This window comes from Nestor notabilis, unplaced genomic scaffold (assembly GCF_000696875.1).
Source record: "Nestor notabilis isolate BGI_N333 unplaced genomic scaffold, ASM69687v1 scaffold12690, whole genome shotgun sequence".
NCBI classification, from domain to species: Eukaryota; Metazoa; Chordata; class Aves; order Psittaciformes; family Psittacidae; genus Nestor; species Nestor notabilis.
Window position 1 is genome coordinate 901 of NW_009912525.1, and position 25,013 is coordinate 25,913.

The 25,013-nt window shown below is 38.6% G+C and overlaps 1 protein-coding gene across 1 annotated transcript; it reads left to right on the forward strand.

Annotated features, from left to right (window-relative positions):
* Nucleotides 1-377: 377 nt before the first annotated feature.
* LOC104409874 (nuclear factor of activated T-cells, cytoplasmic 3-like) lies at nucleotides 378-23,608 on the forward strand (the record flags this gene model as incomplete). Its single annotated transcript, XM_010019882.1, is given in 6 exon segments — nucleotides 378-433; nucleotides 1,060-1,186; nucleotides 2,545-3,597; nucleotides 13,151-13,217; nucleotides 13,219-13,252; nucleotides 23,152-23,608. Coding segments are annotated over 5 exon segments (1,334 nt in total), but the record flags the coding sequence as incomplete, so codon positions are not given.
* Nucleotides 23,609-25,013: the final 1,405 nt, after the last annotated feature.

Genomic DNA, 25,013 nt, shown 5'->3' on the forward strand with positions numbered 1-25,013 from the left:
TGGATAATTGCAGGTGTTAGCAGTTATTTAGCTACCTTTCAAAAAGGTTTTTAGAAAAATGGGATAAAAAAAAAATCCTTCTGTACACTAACGGTGCACACTGCCTGCTCTGGAATTGACTGTAACTGAATGTAAGCAGCAGCTTCTGTTCAAATGCAGAATCCTGTACAACAGTCAACTTGTGGACATTGTAGAAACTCCTAAAGCATCTCTGTACTTCACCCTTTGTATACAGTATCTTTGTCAGTTGCATGGCCTCTTTATGACTAAAAATAAATGCAGGTTTGTATTAATTATTTAAGTATTTTTAAGATTAAGTATGTAAGTGTTTCAGAAAATGCTTTTTGCTTGAATTGCTTGTAAATTTATCTCAACAGATGGACGACCTCAATGGGAGGTAGAAGGGAAAATAATGAGGGAAAAGTGTCAAGGGGTGAGAAACAATTTTTCTTACTTTAGAAAGCTTTCTGTTTTAAAATGAGAAACTAGACATCTTCATTGTTGTTCTGAAATTTAGACTTCATTTAGTGAAGTAGATCACTGGCTATTTGAGACAGACAGCTGGAGACTTCCAAATTGGCTTAATACTATAAAGTAGCCATTAAGATGATGCTGTAAAGGAACTGGAAATAGCATCCTTGTTGTGAATGCGGTGAAAAAAGAAATAGAGAAAAGAAAATTGATGATAATTTTGCTAAGATGACAAATAATTTCTAGTGTATTGAAATTTTTCTCAAAAGCTAAATGATCCAAAGTGCAGTTTTTTGACTGCTAGATTTTTTTTTATGTTCTGGCAGATAAAGCATCCTTTAGATGATGTGTCTGTTTAATTAAAAGTATTGCTTTCAGAACATTTTTGTTTAAACGAAGAAAAAAGTCTCCAAATAAAAGTTTGCTTATAGTACTGGTTTACTGTGTAATGCACATGAACTTGAAGTTTACCAATTTCAGAATATCAGTGTGCTCTAGTTTTGCAATAAGTGTTTTAGTTTTCTGTAATTATTAGCAGTTTCATTTGCATTTGATATGTAAAAGATTTTTGTTTCAACTTTTGTACAGGCAAACATCATACTTGAAATCCCTCCATACCATAACAAAGCCATTACAGCTGCAGTTCAGGTGCAGTTTTATCTCTGCAATGGCAAGAGGAAAAAAAGCCAGTCTCAACGTTTTACTTACACACCAGGTATTGAATAAAAAGTTTAGAAGTTGCATTTTAATTTGTGTTTTAAAGTAGACATTTGAAAGTAATTCAGATAGTCTTGTACTTTTGACAGGTAGGTAAGACTAGCTTTGAATTGTTTGTAAAACAACTTACTTAAGCTTGTCGAATTGAAAATCTGAATTCAGAGCAATAAACTACAGTGCTGTGATTACAGCCAGGTATTTTTTTGTTAACACTTTTTACAGAACAGTTTGCATTCTACTTCTTTTTAAGAATGATGCTGAATCTCAGAAGTTGCTCTTTAAGTAACCCTAGTGATGACATGGAGGACAGTGAGATCATAGATGAACAGGTTTTATGCATTTCCCACCACCACCCCAAATGTCAAAAAAAAAAACAACCACCCAAACCAGGTTTAGATACAAAGAAGATTTGGGATAAAAAAAAAAAAAAAAAGCCTGCTCCTTTGCCTGCCATGTACTTTCTTCTCAGAAATTCATACATGCTTAGTGTAGTTAGAGTTCACAAGGTTCCAGTAAATGTGGCTAGAGCCTGTAGTACTGCTTGGAGGATGTGCAATAAGATATCTGATAGAGTCTTTCAAGACAGACACAGATACTAATATGAACTTCCCAAAGCTAATGTGTGTGCTGATAAAGCCAACTTCCATTAGTTTACACGATTTAAAATAATTTTGCTCACTTGTGCTTTAAAATTACCTACTTAACTTCATGTGTAATTCAAGCATGTTAGCGAGGTATGTGGTACGCTAAGTATATGTTAATTGTGTTGTCAGGTTTATGGGGTCTTTTTCGACCATTCTTAAGAATATCAGTTCCTACAATAGTTACAGAATACATCTTAAAACTACATTTTCTACATAACCTACGTATTTAGATTATTTAAATGATGGAATTAAGTAATGACACTGTTTAAATAAAAAGCAAATTTAATTATAACTGCAGCTATTATTGCACAAATGTTTTAAAATCCGTTTTATCTATAAAGATATATAGCAGTTCATTTAACAGTGTATTTTATAAAGTAGTACTTAGGAGTTAAGAGTGTTAGCATTTTTCTACTATTTGTACTTAAAATCAGTATGTCTTCATGAGCCACCACTGTAACAAAGTGTGTCAGTTTGTAGCTGTATTATAAGAACAATTGTTGCCATCACTGGAATTGGGGGATATGCTGAAACAGCTGCTGTGGTTAAAACAACGCACACAGCTTTGACTAGTTCATAATGGTGTTGCTAAAGTTCAGCAGTAGTCTTACTCTGAGGCTGAGGAGAGTTTGAAGCCTGGTAGCAATTTCTGTATATTTGTCACAGGGTAAAAATGGTTTGGGTTTGTAATACAGTGTTTTACTTTTTGCAGTTATAATGAAGCAAGAGCACAGGGATGAGGTGGATTTGTCTGCCATTCCATCTTTGGCCCTGCCTCACACAAGCAATGTTCAGGGCCTGCATTCTATCCGAACTCAATTGCCTTCACCAGAGCAAGGGCATCCTCATGACAATTTACTGTCTACGCCACCCAGGAGCCTCATGTGTCCTGTTCAACCACCATACACAGCCATGGTGACCTCAGCAGTATCCCACCTGCCACATATGCAAGGCAGAAACCTTAGTCCAAGTGAAGAATGTCATGTTTTGGCTCCTGCTGTGGTTCAGTCTTTTCAGGTAACATCAGCTCCTCCAGTGAGGCCTTCTTACCAGCCTATGCAGTCTAATGATGTATACAATGGACAGTCTGGTCTTCCTATGAACTCTGCCTCCAGCCAAGGATTCGATGCTATTTCATTTCAGCAAGACACAGCTGTACCTCATTTGATAAATCTTAGCTGCCAAGCCCTACCACCGATGCAGTTTCATTCTTCAGGCCCAGGTTCTGTGTCAACAGCGAGTACAGCAGGACACCCACTAGCACACCCAGCTCATTCAGGACAGTCATCTTCTCACCTGCCATCGATGGGATACCACTGTCCAAGCGCTGGCCAGGGCTCCATCCCATCTGCAATGAGTCGTTCCCTTGGGCAGTCTTCTCCCCAGCTGCAGCAAGTCCCATATCATTCTACAAATCCAGCATCCGCTTCATCCCCATCCCCAACAGCTTCCCACCCTTTGGTCCACTCACCGCTATCTGGACCTTCTTCACCCCAGCTCCAGCCTATGCCTTACCAGTCTCCTAGCTCAGGACCTGCCTCATCTCCCCCACCAGCTGCTGTAAGTCACTCAGGACAGCACTCCCCTCAAGCACACAGTCCGGCGCTGGGTGGTCTGAATGCAGCATCGTCCCTTGTGCACCACCCCACATGCGATTCATCTCCATTCTCGCCAGATGGGGCAGCTATTAACATTAAACCAGAACCTGAAGATCGAGAATTGAATTTTCAAACAATAGGACTCCAAGACATCACACTAGATGATGGTAAGTGGATGTAATATTTTAATACTGGGACATAATCTACATTAAACTACAGAGTGGGTGTGGGAGGGTTATTTTGTTTTGTTTAGAACACACTCCACTTCACAGCAGTAGATTTGTGTTATCAAAATGGAATCATATTTTTGTGTCCAAAGCAACAACTTATTTAAAACTGATGTAAGTCTGTAGTTACACAGTTCAAGTACTTCAGTCTAATTTGCCCGTAGACTTTGTTTTTGTCATAAAACAGGGCTTGAGGATTAACCCCTACACATTGACACTTTAGGTATAGGAATTAATTTGAAGCTTTTTTTGCTTGTCTTGTTGGTAGGTTTCAGTGAGAGTCATAATAATATATCTTTAGATATTTAGATTAGATATAAGGAAGAAGTTCTTCACAGTGAGGGTGGTGAGGCACTGGAATGGGTTGCCCAAGGAAGCTGTGAATGCTTCAACCCTGGCAGTGTTCAAGGCGGTGTTCAAGGCCAGGTTGTACAAAGCCTTGGGCAACATAGTTTAGCGTGTGGTGTCCCTGCTCATGGCAGGGGGGTTGGAACTAGATGATCTTGAAGTCCTTTCCAGCCCTAACTATTGTATGATTCTATGATCCTAAGTTGCAATAAATGTAGTTGGGAGTCTTGTTTCTTGAAGGGGTCTCAGCTGTGAAGGGCAGGCTAGTTTTTTGAAAATGTTTCACAGACATTTTGTCACTGTCCTAGTCTCTTCACAGACATTCTGTAGATCTGCTGTCATCATTCAGCACCTCTGCTCACAGAGGTTGGTTGTTTTCTCCTTAGCACTCTAGCCACCCTTTTGAGAAATTCACTTGTTTAACACCAACAGAACAAGGGCATTCTAGTGCTAAAGGCCAGGCTGTAAAGCTCTCTGCTTCAAATACTTGAACATGTCCAACCAAGTGAAAAAGAAAGAGAGATCAGATCCTAAACGTCAGACTGTTTGAAGCATAGATGCAAAGCAATTTAAAGAGCATGTCATGTTAATAGGACTGGAAGAACAGAAGGCCTGGCCTTAAAAGGTGTGTAAAAGCTGTTTGGTATTGATGATGGGAATCTTACAAGGACTTCTTTTTTACAGTAGCTTTAACTGTTGTGGTTTGTTGAGTTTGGGGATTTTTTTTTTTAGTCATCCCTAGTAATTACTTAATTGCATCAGCAGTAGTGTAAAGACATAAGTGTAGGCCATCTGTTAAATGTCAGTCCCAGTTCCTTGCTTAAATGGAGCTTTGGTGTTGTCGTCTCCAGTCAGTAGAAGAAAATTAAGTAAGAAATGCTTTTAAAGGAACAGCTTACTAGGAAGAAAATTGGAGAAATTAATATAGTTAGACTTTCAGTTAAATGGCCACCCTAATTAACAAAGCTCTCTTTTTAGAAACACTGTTTATCAGTCAACTTTATGTAGAAAGGAAAAAAGAGACTGATTCTATCAAGGACTTGCTGAGCGGAGAGCAGCAAGGCTTTATGAAACAATGCAATGGAAAAAGAAACAGCGTTTTCTACTTCTGTGCTAGAGAGTGAGAAAAATCAAATGTTTCAAGAAGCGTCACGTTAGAACCTACCTTTTTTCATCCTTCTTCCCTCCACACCCACAAAAAAAAAGGTGTAGAAGTAAGTAAAATACTACTAAATACAGTAGTTAGACTTCTCACAACATAAGCAGAAGTGTTTGGCATTTATGAGCATCTTGGCAGTTTGTACTGGTTCAAAGATTAAAATCAATGGACAGTAGAAAGAAAGCCACTTTTTTTCCCCCCAAAGCACAAAGTCTAGTTGCTTTTATAAACTATTCCCATTGCTTAACAGTGTGACATGAACTAGTTGTTTCTGTGCTGACAAAGACATGGTATTATGGGAAAATGTGCAAGAGCCATACTTAGAGCATGACCACTTCCTAGTAGCTTAGAGAAGTATAATCAATACACGAGTCAGATGGCCGCAATTTCACTGATTTCTTTTTGTAAATAATTCTTGCTATAGAAGTTTATAGTTCAGTCAGCAGTTATCAGATCTTCTTAAACTTTCTATATGGAAACCTGAACAAGGTTTTAAACCTTTTTTTAGTCTGAAACCTACTATTCAAATAATCTTGAAGGGCAGAGTTGACAAGAAACGAGCTGCTCAGTTCTCTCAGCATGAGTAATTCCTTCTTCTGCTTAATCAGCTTTAAATAAAAACCACATTTGGGCAGGAACACTTTTTTATAATGTCTCTAATGATTACTACACTGTAAAAAATAATTTCAAAATTTTTCTTCTGTGTGTAATCAAATTTTAGTTTCTGTACAGATTGAGCTAGACACAAACAGCAAATCAGTTATTCTGCATTAATGGTGTAACACTTACAGAAAAAATCCAAACATAATTGCATGTATAAATGAATGTTAATACAGTATGTTCTCCCAAATAATATATCAAAACTGAAGCTGTATTTAGTTGGAAAGGAGGTTTTTAAGAGTTAGCAATTACGGCAAATAAACCTCTTAAAATAATACTAAGGCAAAGCCAACTGTGAACTGTATAAATCATGTCTGGATTACTGATCTTAAATATTTAAGTCAGTAGTCTTAAAAAAAGTGAACAAAAAACCTCAAAAAAACCCCTGCCAGCATAAATAATCTTTCTTTTAAGTAACATGCATTATTTCCAAATCAGCATAGTAGATATTGTATTTGTTAAGAAAATAAAATATTTTAAGAATATTTAACAAAATTTAAGTGTAGTATGAAAGTGCTACCTCAAGCCAAAATTAGTCCTCGAATTAAAGCTGTATGGCTTGATGGAGTAGGATTTAAAATTCTTTTAAAAAAAACCCATCCAACACATTCTGGGTAGTAGCTGCCTAAATCCTTTTAAGCAAGACTCCTAAAAGTGAATCCTACTGCCTGTTCAGGCTTTTTTCTTCAAAACACACCAAATCCCCATATCCACTACTCAATGCAGAACTACAAAGCTGCTTCATACATAGGTGCTCAAGGCAAGAGCATCTGGATTAGTCTTGATCCAGCATCTCCTGGAAGGTGTAACACATCTGGATTTACCACTTACAGCTCTGCAGAGCCAGGCATGCTTGCTAATGACCAGCATTTTTCACTAGGAGTGAAAAAGAGTTACATCATTTAAATGCAGATCCTCTGCCTGGGTGTCTGCGCAAAGTGCACTTTTTACCTTTTTTTCCCCCACTGGTTTATGTGGCTCTTTCTTCCGTTGTTTTTCAACAGGATCTCATTGATGTCTTTAGGCTTTTCTCATCTCCACCTTGAATTTCGTTTGACTCCCCCTATTCCCATACTTGCTTCCCACAGGAGTCACTTTCTAATTCACTTGAAGAAACAAGGGATCAAAATGCATGAGGACACCTAAATATGAAATTTCAATGATATTTTAGAAAACATTTGAAATATAACACAATTTCTAAGTAATTTCTACTGTATGCTACTTAAAAGGTATTCTGAAAAACAGTACTTTTTTTCTGCTTAGGTCTTTGCAGTAGTCAATCTGCACAAGCTGGTAAACTTTTGGACTGGACAGGTTGTTGCTCTTTATTTGTTTCCTCTGCTTTTCCTCCTCCTCCCGCCCTCCCCATGTTGGACCTTTTCAGGAAGTCTGCCCTCTGCCCAGCTCCTCAGGCTAACAGCTCCCTGTATAGACAGGGAATATTTAGCGCTGCAAATAAGTGTAAACAAGGCAACTGAAATGCCTAGAGTCAGGTAGTTGGTGATCTCTGTCCTTTCCAAAATCCATCATCCATCCTGTGTTCTTTTTGTTGTATGTTCCCCTAAGATACACCTGGCTTGGGGCAGTCGCAGGCACAGCTACAGGTTGGCGGAGAAGAGATTCAGAGCAGCCTGAGGAGAAGGATTTGGGGGTGTTGGTTGGTGAGAAACTGAACATGAGCTGGCTTCAGTGTGTGCTTGTAGCCCAGAAACCAACCGTATCCTGGGCTGCATCAAAAGAAGCATGACCAGCAGGTGGAAGGAGGTGATCCTGCCCCTCTACTCTGCTCTTGTGAGACCTCACTTGGAGTGTTGTGTACAGTTCTGGTGTCCTCAACATAAAAAGGACATGGAGCTGTTGGAGCAAGTCCAGAGGAGGCCATGAGGATGATCAGGGGCTGGAGCACCCACCATGTGAAGACAGGCTGAAAAAGTTGGGGTTGTTCCGCCTGAAGAAGAGAAACTGTGGAGACCTTATAGCAGCCTTCCAGTATCTGAAGGGGGCCTACAAGCATGCTGGAGAGAGACTGTTCCTCAGGGACTATAGCAATCGGACAAGGGGCAGTGGGTTTAAACATAAACAGGGGAAGTTTAGATTAGATGTAAGGAAGAAATTCTTTCCAGTGAGGGTGGTGAGAGACTGGAATGGGTTGCCCAAAGAAGTGGTGAATGCTCCATTCCTGGTGGCGTGCAAGGCCGGGTTGGACAGAGCCTTGGGCAACATGGTCTAGTGTGAGACATCCCTGCCTATGGCAGGGGGGGGGGGAGTCGTCCCTGCCTATGGCAGGTGGGGTAGAACTAGATGATCTGGAGATCCAGATGATCTGGAGATCCTTTCCAATCCAAACCATTCTATGATTCTGTGATAAGGTCCCATTTTTTCCTCACTTCAAAAAAAGGCAAGTCAAAGATAGACTCAGCCTAATTACATGATTTCTCCACTCTGTTTTTGAAGAGTGCTCCTTGTGTGGTGGTTTACCTATCCTGCTGTCAAGTTTTAGATTTAAATCTGTTCTAATACTGTTGATCTAAAATTTAATCTCTTGTGTTTTGCAGTTTAGGAGTGGGTTTACCTTGATTTTCATGGCTGTCTATGGTGATGAGATTTCTAATGTATACAACTGTACTTAACCATTTTTAAGGTATTATGTTAGGCTGTATTCAGCAAATCAGGATGACCTTCTACTAATCCTCTTATATTTTATTACTCATTGCATCTTCATTACATAAATCTGAAGATTAGAAAATCCAGTATGTGGATTTATTATAAATCATACCTAGAAATCCTCTAACAGTTTCGTGTACATAAAGCAGTAAGTCTGCTTTGTCAGACGTACTCCATGTAGAGTTCTAAGCCATTTGCATTGATTCATTTTAATAGTTCATTTTAATAGTTCATAACTCTCCAGTTGATGAATTTTCTTGCTGGGAAACTCAGAGTTCATTCTGCTCTTTGCTAGAAAATTTGTGTGCCTTCACAGATAGATTTTTATTGTAGCTTCAGCTTCCCTTGTGGAGATTTACAGTAGTAATTAATAAGAAAGTATTAGAGAAGGACTGTATTTCTTTCTATATTTTAAATGTGTGCATTAACAGGTAATTTTTAATTAAGGCAGCATCTTGCCAAATGGAGAATTGAAGATTTACAGAAACACAAAAAATACCAAATGCTAAAATCTAGCTTAGTATGGAGGAGAGCAGCTCAAAACCCTATTTTCTTGCTAATACAACTCCAACTTAAGATGTTTGTCTGCAACACCAGTTTTTGGTTTTTACTGTTTCCTAAGCATGGAACGAAATGTTGCATCTTGCAGCATGCCTGGAAGGATTTGTGTGACAAGAACTCTAGCCTACGTTGTACACAGAACCTTCAGGATATTCCTGTTGATAACACACATTCCCAAAAATTACACTAGTATAAATTCTTTAGTAAGATGATAAGCATGACGTGTTGAGGTTGAGTGAGGTGACAAGGCAGAACCTGAAACATGGCAGAAGAGAATGGGAACCTACTTTTAGAAATGAGTAGGTGTTATAAATGAACCAGAGAAAGATCCAGACTGAGCAGTAGATTAAAAGAAAAAGGTTGGAACAGTGAGGAAAGGTGAAGAGGATGTTATCCTCTGACAGCAGTTAAAGAATGCTACAGTCATATCTTTTAGTAGATTCATTCACTGTGTTCATAATGTGTGCCAGCAAGGCACCTGGTGAGGAGACCAGTCAGAGACTGCTGATGTGTAAAGAACTTCAGATAAATCCTCAGCCATCTATGAGCAGCTAATGTATGAAACTTCCTATCGCCCGAAGAGCCACAGAACGCTTTGTAACTGATTCAAAGTAAGCTCAACTGGTTGCACCACTGCAAAAAGATTCCCATTTAAGACTTACAAGAGTAGAAACTTACTGTGTGAACACAGGTGGCATATCTACATCATGGTGCAGACACAATAGTAGCGGAACTAGAAGGCATTAGGCATGCCTTGGTGACACCAGCTAAAGTACACTTAGATGTTTTCATGCTGCCCTTGTCCTCCAGCTACATTGCTTACGCCTTATAATTGCTATGTTAGGCTGTCTATCTTCTTGCATGAGAGAAAGGGTAAATATATGACTGAAATGAGGTGGTTCACTGTGATACATAAATTCAGTGTGGCAACATAATGATGATATGAACAGGGATATTTGTTACTGAACCAAGTAACTGCAGAGCTTGTGCTGTGACTCTGCAGGCACATTCAGCCTGTCTATGTAGCTATAAATACAGTATATACAGGAAAACTTCATTCCTCCTAGCATTTCAAACAGCCTTATTTTATCAGTCAATTAAAAAACAAAACTGAACAAAAAAAGTACTTTTTAGTAAAGTTGGCATTGGACCTGAAATTCTCAAAGAAACCCTGTTCTATGGCTTGGGATGGTAACTTGCAAGGCAGCCTACCATATCCTCAATAGTTTGCTGTTGCAAACACAGCCTGCCATAAGACTGGTTTTGATCACAGACCAGCAGAATGAGCTGGCTGCTCTGCAGCAGAGAGCACTGAGGGTTAAATATAGCCTGGCAGCGCCTTTTGGGGTTTGTTTTTTTGTTGGTTTTTTTTTTTTTTTTTTTTGGTTTGGTTTTTTTTTTTTTTTAGGGAAAGTTGACACTGTACTAGTTGCTGGTCATGTGGAGTCAAAACCAGGCTAAATATACTGCACTAACCCCTGTGACGTAGCTGCAGGGATTCTTCACATGAATGCAGCTGATAAAGTTCCATCTGGAGTTGACAAACAAAGGCTTGTCCCCCAGGAAGTGTGCACTGCAGTCTAGCCATGATGTTCTTTGAGGGTAACTGATCCTCACTACCTGTAGATACAGCAATTCATTCCCCTGTCCTCTGAGCCACACAAACTCCAAGATGGATGCAGCAATACTGCAAAACCTAGACAGTTGATGTGATCTGCCATACAATTATATCAAACTTATTTTTGCAAAGCATATTAAAAACCCCTAGTGCCACTGCAAACAATCTTGCATTCTAGAATATTTTTGGGGTCTACTTTTCTAAAACCAGTACATCTTTCAGGCCAAGTCCCATTACTCACATATCCTGCTTCAGTTCAGTAGCAGTAAAGAAAGGTTAAACTTTTATCCAAGTAGTGCTACAAAAAAGTTAATTGGCTTCTATAGGAATTGATCCTGAAAATTCTGTAACTCCAGCAGCTTTTTGAACTGACTGTTAATAGAACTGTTAATTTTAACTAGACTTCCTGCTTTGACCCAAATCTGGTGGAGATAATTGAGAAATTAAAGTCTTTCTTAGCCTTTCTTTACTTAAGGGAGGAACCAAGACAAAGAAGTGATTCATAAGAGCATGAATTTTTTACCAGTTAAATAGATAGATCTACAGGATGTCAGTTTTCTTCATTTCTACTTCAATGTAATAGCTTTAATTTTAGTGTTATATTCTTCAGGTACAAAACACATTATAGTATTGCTTAAGGAAGTAAAAACCTCTCTCAAATGTTTGTGAAATGAGGTAGAAAGGTATTTTTAATTTATATTTATCTCGTGCCACAAGTTCTATTAACTTCATTGCATGTTGAACAAAATCTTTATGCTATATTGCATGCTTTTAAAAAGCTGTTGCTTTATTTACCATGTTTTACAAACAACAAATATTGGGTGCCCAAGGCAAGTGCATGCTTCATTGCAGAAGGTGCTGACTGGAGATGTGTTACGCATGACACGTTTTGTCAGGGATTTGTAAGAGCAAAACCTTGATGCTGTCAGCAGCTTCATTAGGATATGCAAGAACCTCAGAGTCCCTCTATATAAAAATCGATTAGAAAAATTGCTTCAAATCATATTTCTCTGCTAAAGTGACATATAATCCTTATCATCTAAGCTATACAGACTTCATGGTGCAGAGGTTGTTGCTTACAAGAGCTAATTAACTCCACTGTCCTCTCTAGAAGCTTTTTGTCACTGTTTGTCATCTGCTCCTTTGAAAGCCTGAGATTTAAAGAGAATTGCTGGTAAAAGTTTATTTGTTTTATCCCAAGATAGTTTTCCACTCATTTCACTGGATTCATTAGGTCTTTATTTAAATGTCACTTTCTCGCTGGTTGTATCATAATTAGTGGGGAAAACATTATTTTCTTAATCTGCTATTATTTGGCAAGAATTCGTCCTTTATTTACTGCTTTGTTTCAAAATGGCAGTGGACATTTTCATTGAAACCCAGATAATGCTTTCCACTTCTGTTTAAGTACATGTAACTTTACACTTTAAACAATTAAGTATAAGTCATCATCCAAAGAAGTAATATAAACTGCTTGAATTTCAGGAGGAAGTAAGAATAGACTCTTTCATTCTCTCAGGAGTCACCCATAAGCAGGGCTTAGAAATCATGCCAGCAAAGCAAATGTGCGCTCTACCCAGAAGGCACAAATTAGCCAGCTTTCAGAGTAATTTTGTTAATTGTATTAAAGCCTGATGTACTAAACTTGCAGCTCTCTCTTTGGCAGGGAAAAAACTCAAACCCAAACCCAGCCTTGTATACTGTTGCACGCTCTGCATAGTCACAGATCCCAATTGAACAAACACGTGCCTGATGGTTAAAGTAATAAATACACTATTGTACATGCATTTTTCCTCCAGAAAAAACAGTGGGAGAGAGTACAGTTCTCTAGTTCCTCCCTGATTTCTCACATTGCCTTAGTCTTCCAGAGCCACCTCTACCAAGATCATGCTTAGGTTTCCAACACTTCAGCCTGTGTGTGGCCTGACTGCAGATCAGTACCTGGGGCAAAACGCACAGACAGCCTGACAAGTAAAGGGAAAGCTAATGTGTTTGTAGCAATGGTTGCCTCTGGTGAAAGGGCAGGAAAAATAAAAAAAAGGTGTTATTTGCTAGTACTCTTTTGCCTGCCTTGTTCAGTGGAGGTGCTGTCAGGGGACGTAAGCACATTTAATTTGACCACAGTAAGTAAAGCAGATTGAGAAAATCACAGAAGGAATGTTCTAAACTAACACACATGCTAAAATGAAATTTATGTAGTATAAAATCCATCATGATACAACTAGGCAGACATCCAAAAATATTAACCGTTACCTTTATGGCTCTGGCTGCTAACTGAAAAATAAGTTATATTGTTTTTAATAGGCACTCTGATCATTTATAAATAGTTACTTATGTCGACGTATATAGTAGCTGTGAATGAAAGTGGGTATTTAAAGTTAGTGCTATTAAAAGAAATTTGAAAGTCACTTCCTGGTTGAGTGAACTGTAACGTCTTGGTTTAGTCCAGTCAGTAGTTATGTCTGTCTTCTTCTCTGACACAGACAGTTTTATCTCTGACCTGGAATACCAGCCATCAGGTTCAACAGAGAAATGGACTCAACATTCAGCACTCATGTCCAACTCCTATGTGGAAAATCTAGAGGGTGAGTCTTCTTACTGAAATGCTTCAATGTTTGAAATTGGAGCACGAAGGAAAGGGGAAAGTGTTTTATTAGCCTTAACGTCTACAGATGAACAGCTCTATGTAATACTTAAGTATTGCCATAATCACACACCTGTGTATTCTGAAATAGTTGGAAATTCAGAAGCTGTGAACCAGGTGTACGCTCATTCACTAAAAATCCCCACTGAAAGAATACGTAGCTGCCACAGAAGTTCCTGAGTGCTGTAGGATCTAGTACAACAACAGAAGAGGATATGAAAATCTTAAGCCAGATATGCACAAGGCTGTAGAGTGGCCAGATCAGTTAACTGTGAGAAATTTAGAATGCTTCCCCTTTTTTAAAAAGAGGAAGCAATGTCAACTTAAGTAGATGGAATACAGTGTTGTGCACTGTCAATCCAAGTACTTGGGATACAGACTCATAAATAGATTTCTAGTTAAATGTGCCCTGAAAGGGGAAGGATTGTCTGGATTTATTTTAAGATGCTTTCAGCTTCACATTTCACATGTAAAGGAGATAATTACGCAATGTTTCTCTTTTAAATAATGATATTAGAAATTGATGCATGGTATATTGGTCGTGGTTGTGTTTATATTCATTCTTCTTAAGTGTTTTTCACTTTATTACAAACATGCCTAAAATGCCAAAGAACTATACTGACCCTTCCCTCCCCCACCCCCCCCATATATAAGAACATATAATTTACTTTCCCCATAGATTTTTAAACAGGAATACCTGTAAGTGTACAGTTGATTTGGGATTGTAACCAGGAAAGTGACCAAACTCTATGTGTAGCCTGTGTAAAACTCTCACATAATGAATGTGTAGACTGATCTTAAGTTTGCCCACAAAACTAAAATCACAGTGTTGGTCTTTTACCACCTTTCCAAACAGTGATATAGTTCTGCTTTCCTTACATATCAAAATGTTACTAGTAAAGCGAGTAGCTATTGTTCAGAGTGGCAAAACTAGTTGACATTTCTACATGTTGAAACAGCAAATCAATTAGTAAGATAGCAGTTATGGCTTAGATTATTTCAGTGTTCTAGACTATGTCCTGTGCAACTCATAATCAGGTAGATACAGAATAATTGTTGAAGACCGGTTGTTCTTGAAAAATAAAAACTCAATTTAATAATAAAATAACCCCCAAGTACCAGTATCCTCAATTAGAGTGACACACAGGTTGGCAACCCCCAAATTCGGAATTATGAAACGTACACCAACAGGTCCCTTTTCAAAAGAGCACACACACAGAAGATCAGGCCTGAGAGAAATATGCTTACACACAACTGCTAGCATCTGAGAAACACCATTGAGACATGTGGCACTATTAAAATATTTTAGGTATGCGATGTAAGAAAAATAGTCAAGATAGTGTGGTTACTAATACAAGAGATGTGTTCACTCAGGAATGTTAGTAGAATGGTTCTGTACCTTGAAGAATGCTTGGCAACAAACAGACAAGCTGACTGTATCAACTAGTTCGGAATGCTTCCAGATTCAGCTTTCAGGCTTAAATTAGGAAGAGCATAGCTTCTAAATGATACTGCTGAACAGGCGAGCAACTGTAACTTATCATGTGCGAGAGGAGATCAGCCAATCTGCAAAGACAGGAAATATACTAATGGAGTACTTGAGTCATCCTTTATAGAATGGGTAAGTGTGGTGGCTGCTTCATGGAGCACTAAGTCATGAGAAGAACCCACAAGGGGAAACATCTCTTTATTTGGTCCAAAGGACCATACAGGAACTGCTTAAAAAAAAAATTAAGAAAATAAACCGTTCTTTGTTTAGTAGCAGTTTCAGCATTACAGGCTGTGATGAACTTCAGAAGGGGAACTATAGGAAAGCAGTAAAACTTAAGAAAAAACAGGTGTTCAAAAGGGTAAAGTAGTTGTGAGCAGTATGAGAACTATTTATAATAGTTCAGATGAAGTGTACAACTACTCTGCAGTAAGAGAGACTACAAACTGCTTCCAAATGCAGAGAACAGAAGAGAACATGAAGATTAGTAGGTTTAATGTGTTGGGTTAACCTGGCCAACAGATGACAAATCAGGAATTCACTTAAAGTTAGATAGGTGAATTTAGAAAGGTTTTTGTATTGATGTTCAGAGTTGAGGAACTACAGATCCTCATGCCAAAGTCCTTTGAAAAAGGGACATGTTACAGTATCTGTCAAGTTGAAGTCATAGAATTCCAGGTTGGAAGGGACCTCAAGGATCATTTGGTCCAACCTTACTAGGCAAACCATGACCTAGACACTTAGACTGTATGTCCCAGCACCCTGTCCAGCCAAACCTTCAGTGTCCAATGTTGAGGAATCCACCACTTCCCTGGGGAGATTATTCCAGTCACTGGTTGTTCTGTGTGAAAAATTTTCCTCTTGTGTCCAGTTGGAATGTCCCCAGGAGTAACTTGTCCCCGTACCCCTAGTCTTTTCCATATGACTCCTTGTAAAAAAGGAATCTCCATCTCCTTTGTAGCCACTCTTTAAGTGTCAGTAAAAGGGTTTCAGAACAAAGACATCAACAGACAGTGACAGTTCCTCTCAGCTAAATGATGTGCCAGACAGCGGCTGAGTAACCAGTAGTCAAACTATTATCTATAAAGTATAACCTCTTGCTTAAATATGATTTGGAGCTGGGGGACTGGAAATTGGTAAATGTGACACTTCTGCTGTTTGGAGACTGAGAGAAGTGAAACAAACCCACACTGACTGGAAATCTCTACAAGAAGACCTCGTGATTAAAGAAAATCAGTTAGTTAAAGAAGTGGAAATTAGGGTAAAGGAAGGAAAAAACCCTTTCCTAATTCCGTACATACAGTGACAAGCTCTGTGAACTGTTCTCCTTTAAAGCTGTCTTGAATTTAAAATGCACAATTTTATGAAAGTTTGCTCAGTAGTGTTAAAGGTAAATAAATATTAGGAATATTTAGGAAGCAGAGAATGAACAAATGCTACTCTATAGCTCTGTATGTGCCCACATCTCGCCCCTGATTTCCCAGAAGCATTAGATGCATACATGTTGTGTTGTGGGGTGCTTTGGTTGGGGACACCTAGCCCAGCCACAGATTTGGTACAGAAATAATACTGAACACACTAGGGCCCTGCAGCCAGAAAAATGAATGAGAATATGCCAAATATAATAAAGTTAATGGCTGGCATGGAAAAAGGTGATGGAAAGTACTTCTTGGGGGAAAAAAAATAATAGAAGTGTCCACCACATTACCAGGCAGCAAGCTCGACACATACAAAGCATTGCTACAGCGATCCCTAGTTAAACTTCGGAATTTACTGTCTCAGAATGTTTCAGGTGGCAGAATTTTGCATGGACCTCAAAGACCCCAGGGAGAAAAAGCCAGCTGGAACCATTCGGTGCCAAAGATACTGTCTCTGGCTCAGGAATTCCCTAGAACAAACACATTTTGGAGGTTAGTGGAACATCCTGGGGAAGTTCCAGACACATCATGATGAGTTTTCATTAGGTGTCTACTCTTGACAGGGTTTTGTTGTAGTTATCCATGGAGGTTTTCAGGCAGTATTTTTGACCTATGAAAACCTAAAATGCTTCGTAACTGCCTATTTCCTGTAGAAAGTATAAATGCTGATTATAGATTACCAGCTTCCTGCAAGGGAAAAGAGGTCACTTATCCTATTCCCAGAAAGGCCTGCAGGTTCAGGAGTTGCTTATATTTTCCTTTGTGGAAGTACAAAAAAGTACAAAATACTTTTCTCTTAGCAGTCAGAGATAGTGGGAGTTAAGTACAGAGCAGTTTAGAAGCATGTTTGTATTTTAAAATATTTTATTTTGAAAGATACTGCCTTTACTTCTGATGTTAGAACTTTAAATGCCTATCTTGGAGACCGTGATTCATCTAAATGTGTTTTTATCCTACTGTAAAATACTCAGTGAGGCAGAAGAGGTGTACAAGTTGACTGACAGATTACAGATTGGTCTCATACTGAGAGAATAAATTCAGGCAATATTGTAGAATTGACCAGTGGGGAAAAAAGCATAGCTCTTACAAACATATCAAAGCACTAGTTCCTCTTTTAAGCACTGGATACTCTAGATTTGTGGAGTTTTTTTAAATGTATCTGAAACACTTAGCAACTTCTTGTTAAAAGCACCAGCTTTCATGATGCTGTCATGCTTCATAATACAAGAGCTTCGTTTTGTCCAAGTCAGCTAATATGGATAACTTTTATAGGTGAGATTGGTCAGTACTGCTCACAGGACACATCTCTCAGAACAGCTGATAAGATCACTACCCCTAGCTCTGTGTGTTGCTCACTGCACAGGTGGCTGAGCTGTTCTACCTAATTTTAGTTTACCTTAAAACTCTGAATTGCAAATTGCAGGTTTTAAGAGATCCTCCATGACCAGTCTGGCTGTTCTAGCAGCAAACAGCTGGAACAGTAATTGTCAGCTGTCCCACGCGAGCCTTGAGTGAACAAGAAGCAAAGCCCCTGGCTTTGAGGATAAGGAGGTGGGGGAAGGCCTCTAAGGAGCTGTGACCCAGCTTTCTGTCAAGCTCTGCAGCTGGGCTGTCATGCATGTGTGCAGTCAGTAAGGACTTAAAAAGCAAACAGAACACTGTGAAATCAAAACAGTGGGAACAATCCAGTCAAACAGAATTGGTGGTTGCTCCGATTTTACAAGCTTGACAGCAGATCCAGAAGCTGGAGCTGGTTATCTTTGCTCTGCTCTTCTGCTGGTACTGAGGTTAGTGTGCCGCTTCGTTTTTTGTCAGAGGTTATAGGGGCTTGAGCCTCCAGCTGACCTCCAGGGCTTTTCAGCACAGCACAGAAGAGGAAGAACAAAACAAAAGGGAAACACCACAAAAAATCCCTTTGTGATACAAGACTACAGTATCACTAGTATTGACAGGTCAAATCTAATCTGGCTGTAGCAGAAGGTTTTCTCCCCACCATGTTCAGTTCTGTTCTGTGCAATCTATTTTTAACTATTGGTATAAATTTGCCAGCCAGCTTACACAATCTGTAAACACTGGGAAGAAAAAAGTAAACCTATTGCAAATAAAGTAACAGCTGAAAATCTCAAATTTGGGATAACTGCCAGAGAGGTCAGTTAAATAGACACAAGAAAGTTGTTAAAATCATTTGCATTTCACAACTCCATATAAATAAAATAATAAAACACCCCTGTATTGCTGTTCGGTCCATGCCATTTCTGGCAAACAAGTTCTCCAATTGCTATTACCACTTCTGTAGTGGAAGAATCTGCCACACCTCTATGCAGTATGGCGTGTGCCACCCCTCTGTCTCTTGCTTTGATCCAGCCATTATTTAAGATTAGCAACCTGGCCTGGTAGTATGTAAATCATTTGATAACATTTTTGTTGTTACCTATGCACTTGCCACTGATCATCCAAAACAATTGTAAGTGTGTAAAATCTAGCATGTAACATATTTCTGGAGCCTCATCTCTTTGCAGTAGAGCTCCAGGACATGGGGTTAGCACTCAGACCACCTGACACTAAGCATACCCAACAGGCAGGAATTTAATCTGGGGGCAGGAAGAAGGCAGTAGACTGGAAGAGTCAAGGTCCTTCCCACATAACTATAAACCTCCATCTCAAATCCCATGAGATTAGTTCTCTTTGAAGAGGCAACAGAAGTATGAATTACACAACTAACACAAATGAACCTGGCAGACAGACCATACAGAACTTCAGCAACAAACTTGAGATGTGCATTCCTGAATCCCAGACAATCTCTGCAGCCTTCCCCTAGAAACTTGTGCTGAAGAGAGAAAGGAAATGCTATAAAAAAATAAGGGCGTGTATTAAAAGCACCATGCATCTTGCTTTCCCAGTATCTAGTTGCTATCTGGATGGCTTTTAAGGTTAAACACAAAGACATGAAATCTTTCTAGCTGTGTTTCTAGGACAGCATAGCCCATGCACCCCGTAGTCAAAAATAGGAAAGGTGGGATAAGTGTTCTTCTGGAAGTATAGAAAAGAAATTTTCTTTTGTTTCTAACACATCATTGATATAGCCTGAGCTCTGTCCTTGCTCAGGACTGTTGCAGTTGACTTCCTCTCCCAATTTGTCACCTAAAACCTTGGATTTTACTAGACAACATTACAGAAAACCTATGCTTATGCTCATAAGTTAAGTTTTCAGCTTTAATCACAGACCTCTAAATGTTCTGTGTGGAAGAAAGTGATATATCCTGTATTCAAATGCTAACCTTTGAATTTTTATCTAAGCCTTCAAAAAAATACAATTTTTCTCCATCACAAATTAATACAAAAACGAAAATGCAATAGGTATGTTTTCATCCCCAGTCTTGTACATTGCTTTGCAGGATTTTAACACTTCTTGCTGACTACCTGATTAACATTTTAAACTTCTTTTATTTATGCTACCCCACTGTCAGGAAGACAAGTTAATTATGCCAATGCTGGTAAACACAGGATGTCCTTCATGTAATGCTAAATGTTTCCCAATTAGATAGATAAATGGAGGCATCTCAGGATTTGGTGCCTTAAAGCTGAGTTGTACAGCCCTTCAGAGAGCTGTTCCAAAGGACTTCCAGGCTGCCTAATTTTGGTAAATATCCAGTATGGCTTCTTTACAATGTTTTTGTCAGGCTGTAAAAACCAGCCTTCTCTGGAAAAGCTGCTCTCCTGGTTTAAACACCCGTTGTCCATCTGCTAGCCTGCAGGCTAGCTGAGGACTCCACAGGTTCTCTCTCATCCCTTCCACACCTCCCAAGTGTGTTGGGCACATCCCCTTGGACAGCCGGCCCTTGCCACCAGCCTGTCACCACAGCACCCAGCACTGTCCTGCGCAGCAGCCAGGCCGCTGCTCCACAAAGGTTGGAGTGCTTTGATCTCAGCTGCTGCCTTCTGCAGACAGGGCTTTCTTTGAAGCACTTTTAGCATCATCTGTACATAATCTAAATCAATGTACAGCTTCCTAAGCCTGCAGGCTTCCCCATCCATTTGTTGCTTACAGATTTCCAGACGGCTGAAATGGACGCACTTGGAAGGTATACAATAAGGAGGTATGTTAGGCAGGTGGCTATGGTCTGTGAAAAGTGGAAAAACACCTTTGCCAGACACAGCAGAAAAAGGACTCTGGCCTTTTATTTAGGCCTGCATGGTGATCTGACAAACACCCAGTGAGATACACATTAAAATAATTAAAAAAAACCAAATGAACACTGGAATACTGATTGGGTTTATAAATGAGCAGTCCTCACAAAATCACTGTGGCAAGTAAATACTCCAGTAGAATTTTCTGTTGGGAAAAAGACCAGGTACTGCATTTCCCTAACAAGTGGTAGATGTTTCTAATGTAAATCCAAATAAACCCAATAAATCTGTATTGGCCACATGCTAAAAATGTTGCCAGAAAAAAGTTCTCCAACTGCGAAAGGAAAGGTGTGACAGAGCCATTGCACTGAGCTTCTTGTAAAGAAACTGATGATTGTTTTAAAAACAAAATACAACACAAACTAACCTGTAACTTTAATTTCATACTCTACTTAATGGATTATGCAGAACTTTGGCAAATAAAGCACCACATGAGCAGCTATTGTATTCCCAGTGTAACGTGATGTAACATGTGTTTACTGCCACATGGCTACATGCTGATCAGTTAAACACCTTTGCCTGTGGGAACTCCAAAGCATTGCAACAGTATAGACCAGTTTGCCCTGAGGTTGCCAGTACATATACATGTCATCTGTCAAAACTTAGAGGGAGTAACCATCCAATTACAAAATATAGAAAGTGGTTTTATTTAATGTTGGTTTTTATTGTACCACTCATCAAAGTTTTAGTAGTACTGAACAGCTGCAATATTTGATTTTCACAAAGCAATTGTTTGGTCGCATAGAGTAGATAATAGCTGCAAGAGGTCCTGTGGTTAGAGCAAACTAGGAGTGCCCAACAGAAACCAGTGGAACATAGTTCTTGGAAGTGAACATCAAAATTTTGTTTAAAAAACAAAAAGTCTTGGTTTTTAACAGCTGTTTATTTATGCATCGTGTTAGCTTAATAAAAATACTTGAAAGAGTATCCTACCTGAAGTTACACACTTTTCAGTACCATAGTAACAGTTAAGTTCATTAAATGAAAGATTTTTTGAAGCCCAATAGATTTTAAGGCTTGTGATGCTCGAGGGATTTGGTTACTACATAGCTCATCTAAACCGTCTGAGCCTTTGGGCTACAATATTGTGTATTTTTAACAAGCTGTCCTTGCACTCATGCAAGAGAACACTATTGCCGTTGATTGACCTTTAGATAACAAGTGCCTCCTCCGTGGTTACATGCGGGTGTACGACATAAGATGATTTTAAAGATTTCCTAAGTAAACTAAAAGAATATAGGCAAAACTTGGTTTTAGAGTTGGATTTTACGTACGCTATGCATACTTCAGAGCATTCACAGTATTACTGGTTTTTCTTTCAAGACACATATGCTGGTGCTGCAGCAAAAGGCACAGCTCAGACTGTTGAACACTCTATAAACATTAAGAGCAACTGATACTACCTTTAGATTACTTTTGTTATGCTTTTACCAAACAGGAATGGTTAGTAGGAAGCCTAAATCCTGCTATGGAAAATGAAGAAAGCATTAAGAAGGATGGTGAAGTATATCAGTATTGTTCTGTAAAGCTACCCAATGGAGAACAAAAGAGTGAAAGTCTAGGTTCCAAATCTGCTAAGATTTTACACAGAAGCAACTTACTACGAAAATGAAAGTTCTTATTTTTATTAGGAATAGTCCTTACTTAACAAAAGGATCCCATTAAATGCCTGTTTATAGAAGGTCCAAACAAACTCATATTAGGGTGTTTCTTTTATTACTGCAATTCATAGTCCTGCTGTGTAAGATACTGTATACCTAATGCCATGCAATCATGGAAAACAACAGGATTGACTGCCTCTTCTATTAAATAATTTATATTTTGGTTATCATCTAATATTTATCTGAAATTTGTCATTACTATTTAATGTGATTTTTTTTCATCTCCACTTAAAATACTATTCCTTTTTCTTAAACTTACCATTGCCCATTAAGTAAAATAGACATTTATATCCCTGTATTTCTGCATATGCATTAAAATAATTATTTTTGTCATCTTCGAAAGTCAATTGGACTGCAGTCAATTACCCAGGCTTTAGCATACCACTTCAAAATTGGCGTTTGTTGATAACTTAAGAGCTGCTTTGTCATATTCACCAGCTGTCCATCACTTGTAAATAGTAACAGTTGACTGATCTCTGCTGAATTTGACACATACACAGACACACAACCTGATGTGACCTGCTGTTAGTCAATCCTAATTCTTCACTAGTGAAAAGCTGACTGATGACGAAGGAGGATTTTATTACTGCAGTTTCAGAGATGGAAGTATTCAGAAAACTGGCCAATTAAATAGGTATCTAGTGTTAAAAAGAATATTCTATTAACCCAAATCCAAGTTCTGAGGAGGTTCTGTAAGTAGCTTGAAAGAGACAAGAATTGCTGGAGTTATTTGTTGTGCCTGTAACACCCTTGAATGGGAGGAGTTCTGTGGAGACACCTATGCTGTGCCTTTCAGTTACCTCATTGTCATGAATATATATGTGCTTAGGTATGTAAGTGTTTTGGGGATTCTCCAATATGGGTTATGCTAAGTGCAAAGTGTAATACTAGGAGAAAAGAGGACTTCCTCCCCTCTCTTGCTCAACTGTTACTGAAATTAAGTTCCTCATTAATCCTCTGTTACTTAACTGCATCAAGGCTCAGCACTGAAATACTTCTTTTTGAAAGAGATAGATACAGTGATGAGGTCTGCCTTTCGGAAGACATAAAAACAGTTAATTTTTTTTTTTCCTTTTTTTTCTAGTGAATGAGATCATAGGAAGAGATATGTCACAGATCTCAGTGTCACATGGAACAACAGCAGCCAGCCAGTCTGCACGTACATGTCCTGGATCTCTGGAGGCAAGAATATCTGACGGAATCCAGTAACGGATAAGCTTGCAACTAAACGTCCCTGAAAACTTTACAGTTTCTCTGAATATTTCTTCATCCTCTTCCTCTTTAGACTTACTGTGCTTCCAACTCTGTGGCCTTTATGAACTGGAACAGTGGATCCTTGCAAAGCCCTTTTAGTGGGTTACATTTTTGATGTAGAGACAGAGCATTTTAATTATAGTTCCTCAAATGCTGTAAAGAGACTTCTTAAAATGGACACACAGAATCTACACCAGATATTTTAACTGTTTTAAAGTTATAAACAAGCTTTGCTTTTTGCATTTAAATAGAATACTTTCATATTGTAAGTGCTTCAGGTGTGTGGAGATGTTAGTTTGCTCTTATAATATTCACAGTACTGAATGTGGAAAAAGATTTAATGCACATCTTCAGTGTGCTGCTTTCCCTTAGAGGTAGTATAGTTTGTAACTGATGATTTGTAACAGCTTTTGGTCATTTTTGAAAGCCTTTAAAGCTTCTATTGTTTAATTATTTTTTTTTTTTACTACAATCTTCCAGTGGCAAATCATACCTGTCATCTGAAGCCAATGCCACGGAAGCCATTGTGTATAGAAATACTGTAGTGTTTTCTTTCTTAGATTCATAGGAAGCAAAGCCAAATGTAGATCTGCACTTGTTTATAAACTGAAAATGTTACTTGATAGGCTGCAAAAAGACCATTCCATCATGAAAGTGTTGGGATAGAAACGACATTCCAAAATTTAACTTTTATAACTTTGTGGATAATCTTCCTGTCCTTTATTAGCACAGGTTCCTTCTTGAAATAGCTTTTTCTTAGAAAGTTACATTTGTAATCAGATTTAAGCAGTAGGATTTTAGATTAAAGAACAGCAACATCAAAGCCATGATACAGGAGAAATTTCAATATTTGCTGAGGATCTAGGTGTTCCTGTTATCCCTGCAGAATACAGTTTTGAAATCACCAATTCAGTGGCATTCAAGTTTTCCATGCAATAAATGGTTTGATCACATCTCTATCTTTTATATGCTGTATGCCTGACCATGCCACTTGGAAGTCCTGAGGAGGTGACAGTTACAGTTCCTTAAATTTAAGATGTTTATAAATGTCAGTTTGCTAAAAAGTAATTTACTGTGAATTAGGGATTAGCGACTGTAATTTTGCCCTTGTTTAATAGTGAATGTGGGAAGCAGAAGCTACCAAAGAAAAACGCAAGATTCATCGCAGCAGTGCTATGCTTAAAGGGTTCATTTCCCTTCCCTGCATAATCTGATACCTTTGAGACAATCTGTTTACATAGTTATTAAAAATCTCAGGCCTCTATGATTAGAAAACTAGGAGAGGATCTGAAACTGCCCATGCAGGCCACAAATGCTTCCATTCGCCAGAAGGCACTGTTGTTTACAGAGCTTCCTGACATGGAACACACAGGGTACAGCAATCACAGCGAAGTAAGATCAGAAATAGACTTGAACCTCAAAACACTGAGAGTGTTAGTTCTAGTTCCCCATTTGGGTGAGCCATGATGCTCTAATGAAAATGAAAATACACTGAAAAATTTCCAAATATAGAAAGTGTATTTGCATTGAAACTAGTTCAGACAATTGTGGACATTTTAGCAGTTTAACACATGTGGAGCACATGACTCTTTTTGTAAAAAATTTTCCAGAGATTCTTAAAATGTCAGTAAAATGGTCTTAAAGTGGATACCAGAACTACATTCTAATACCTGTGAGAGCAAACACAGATTC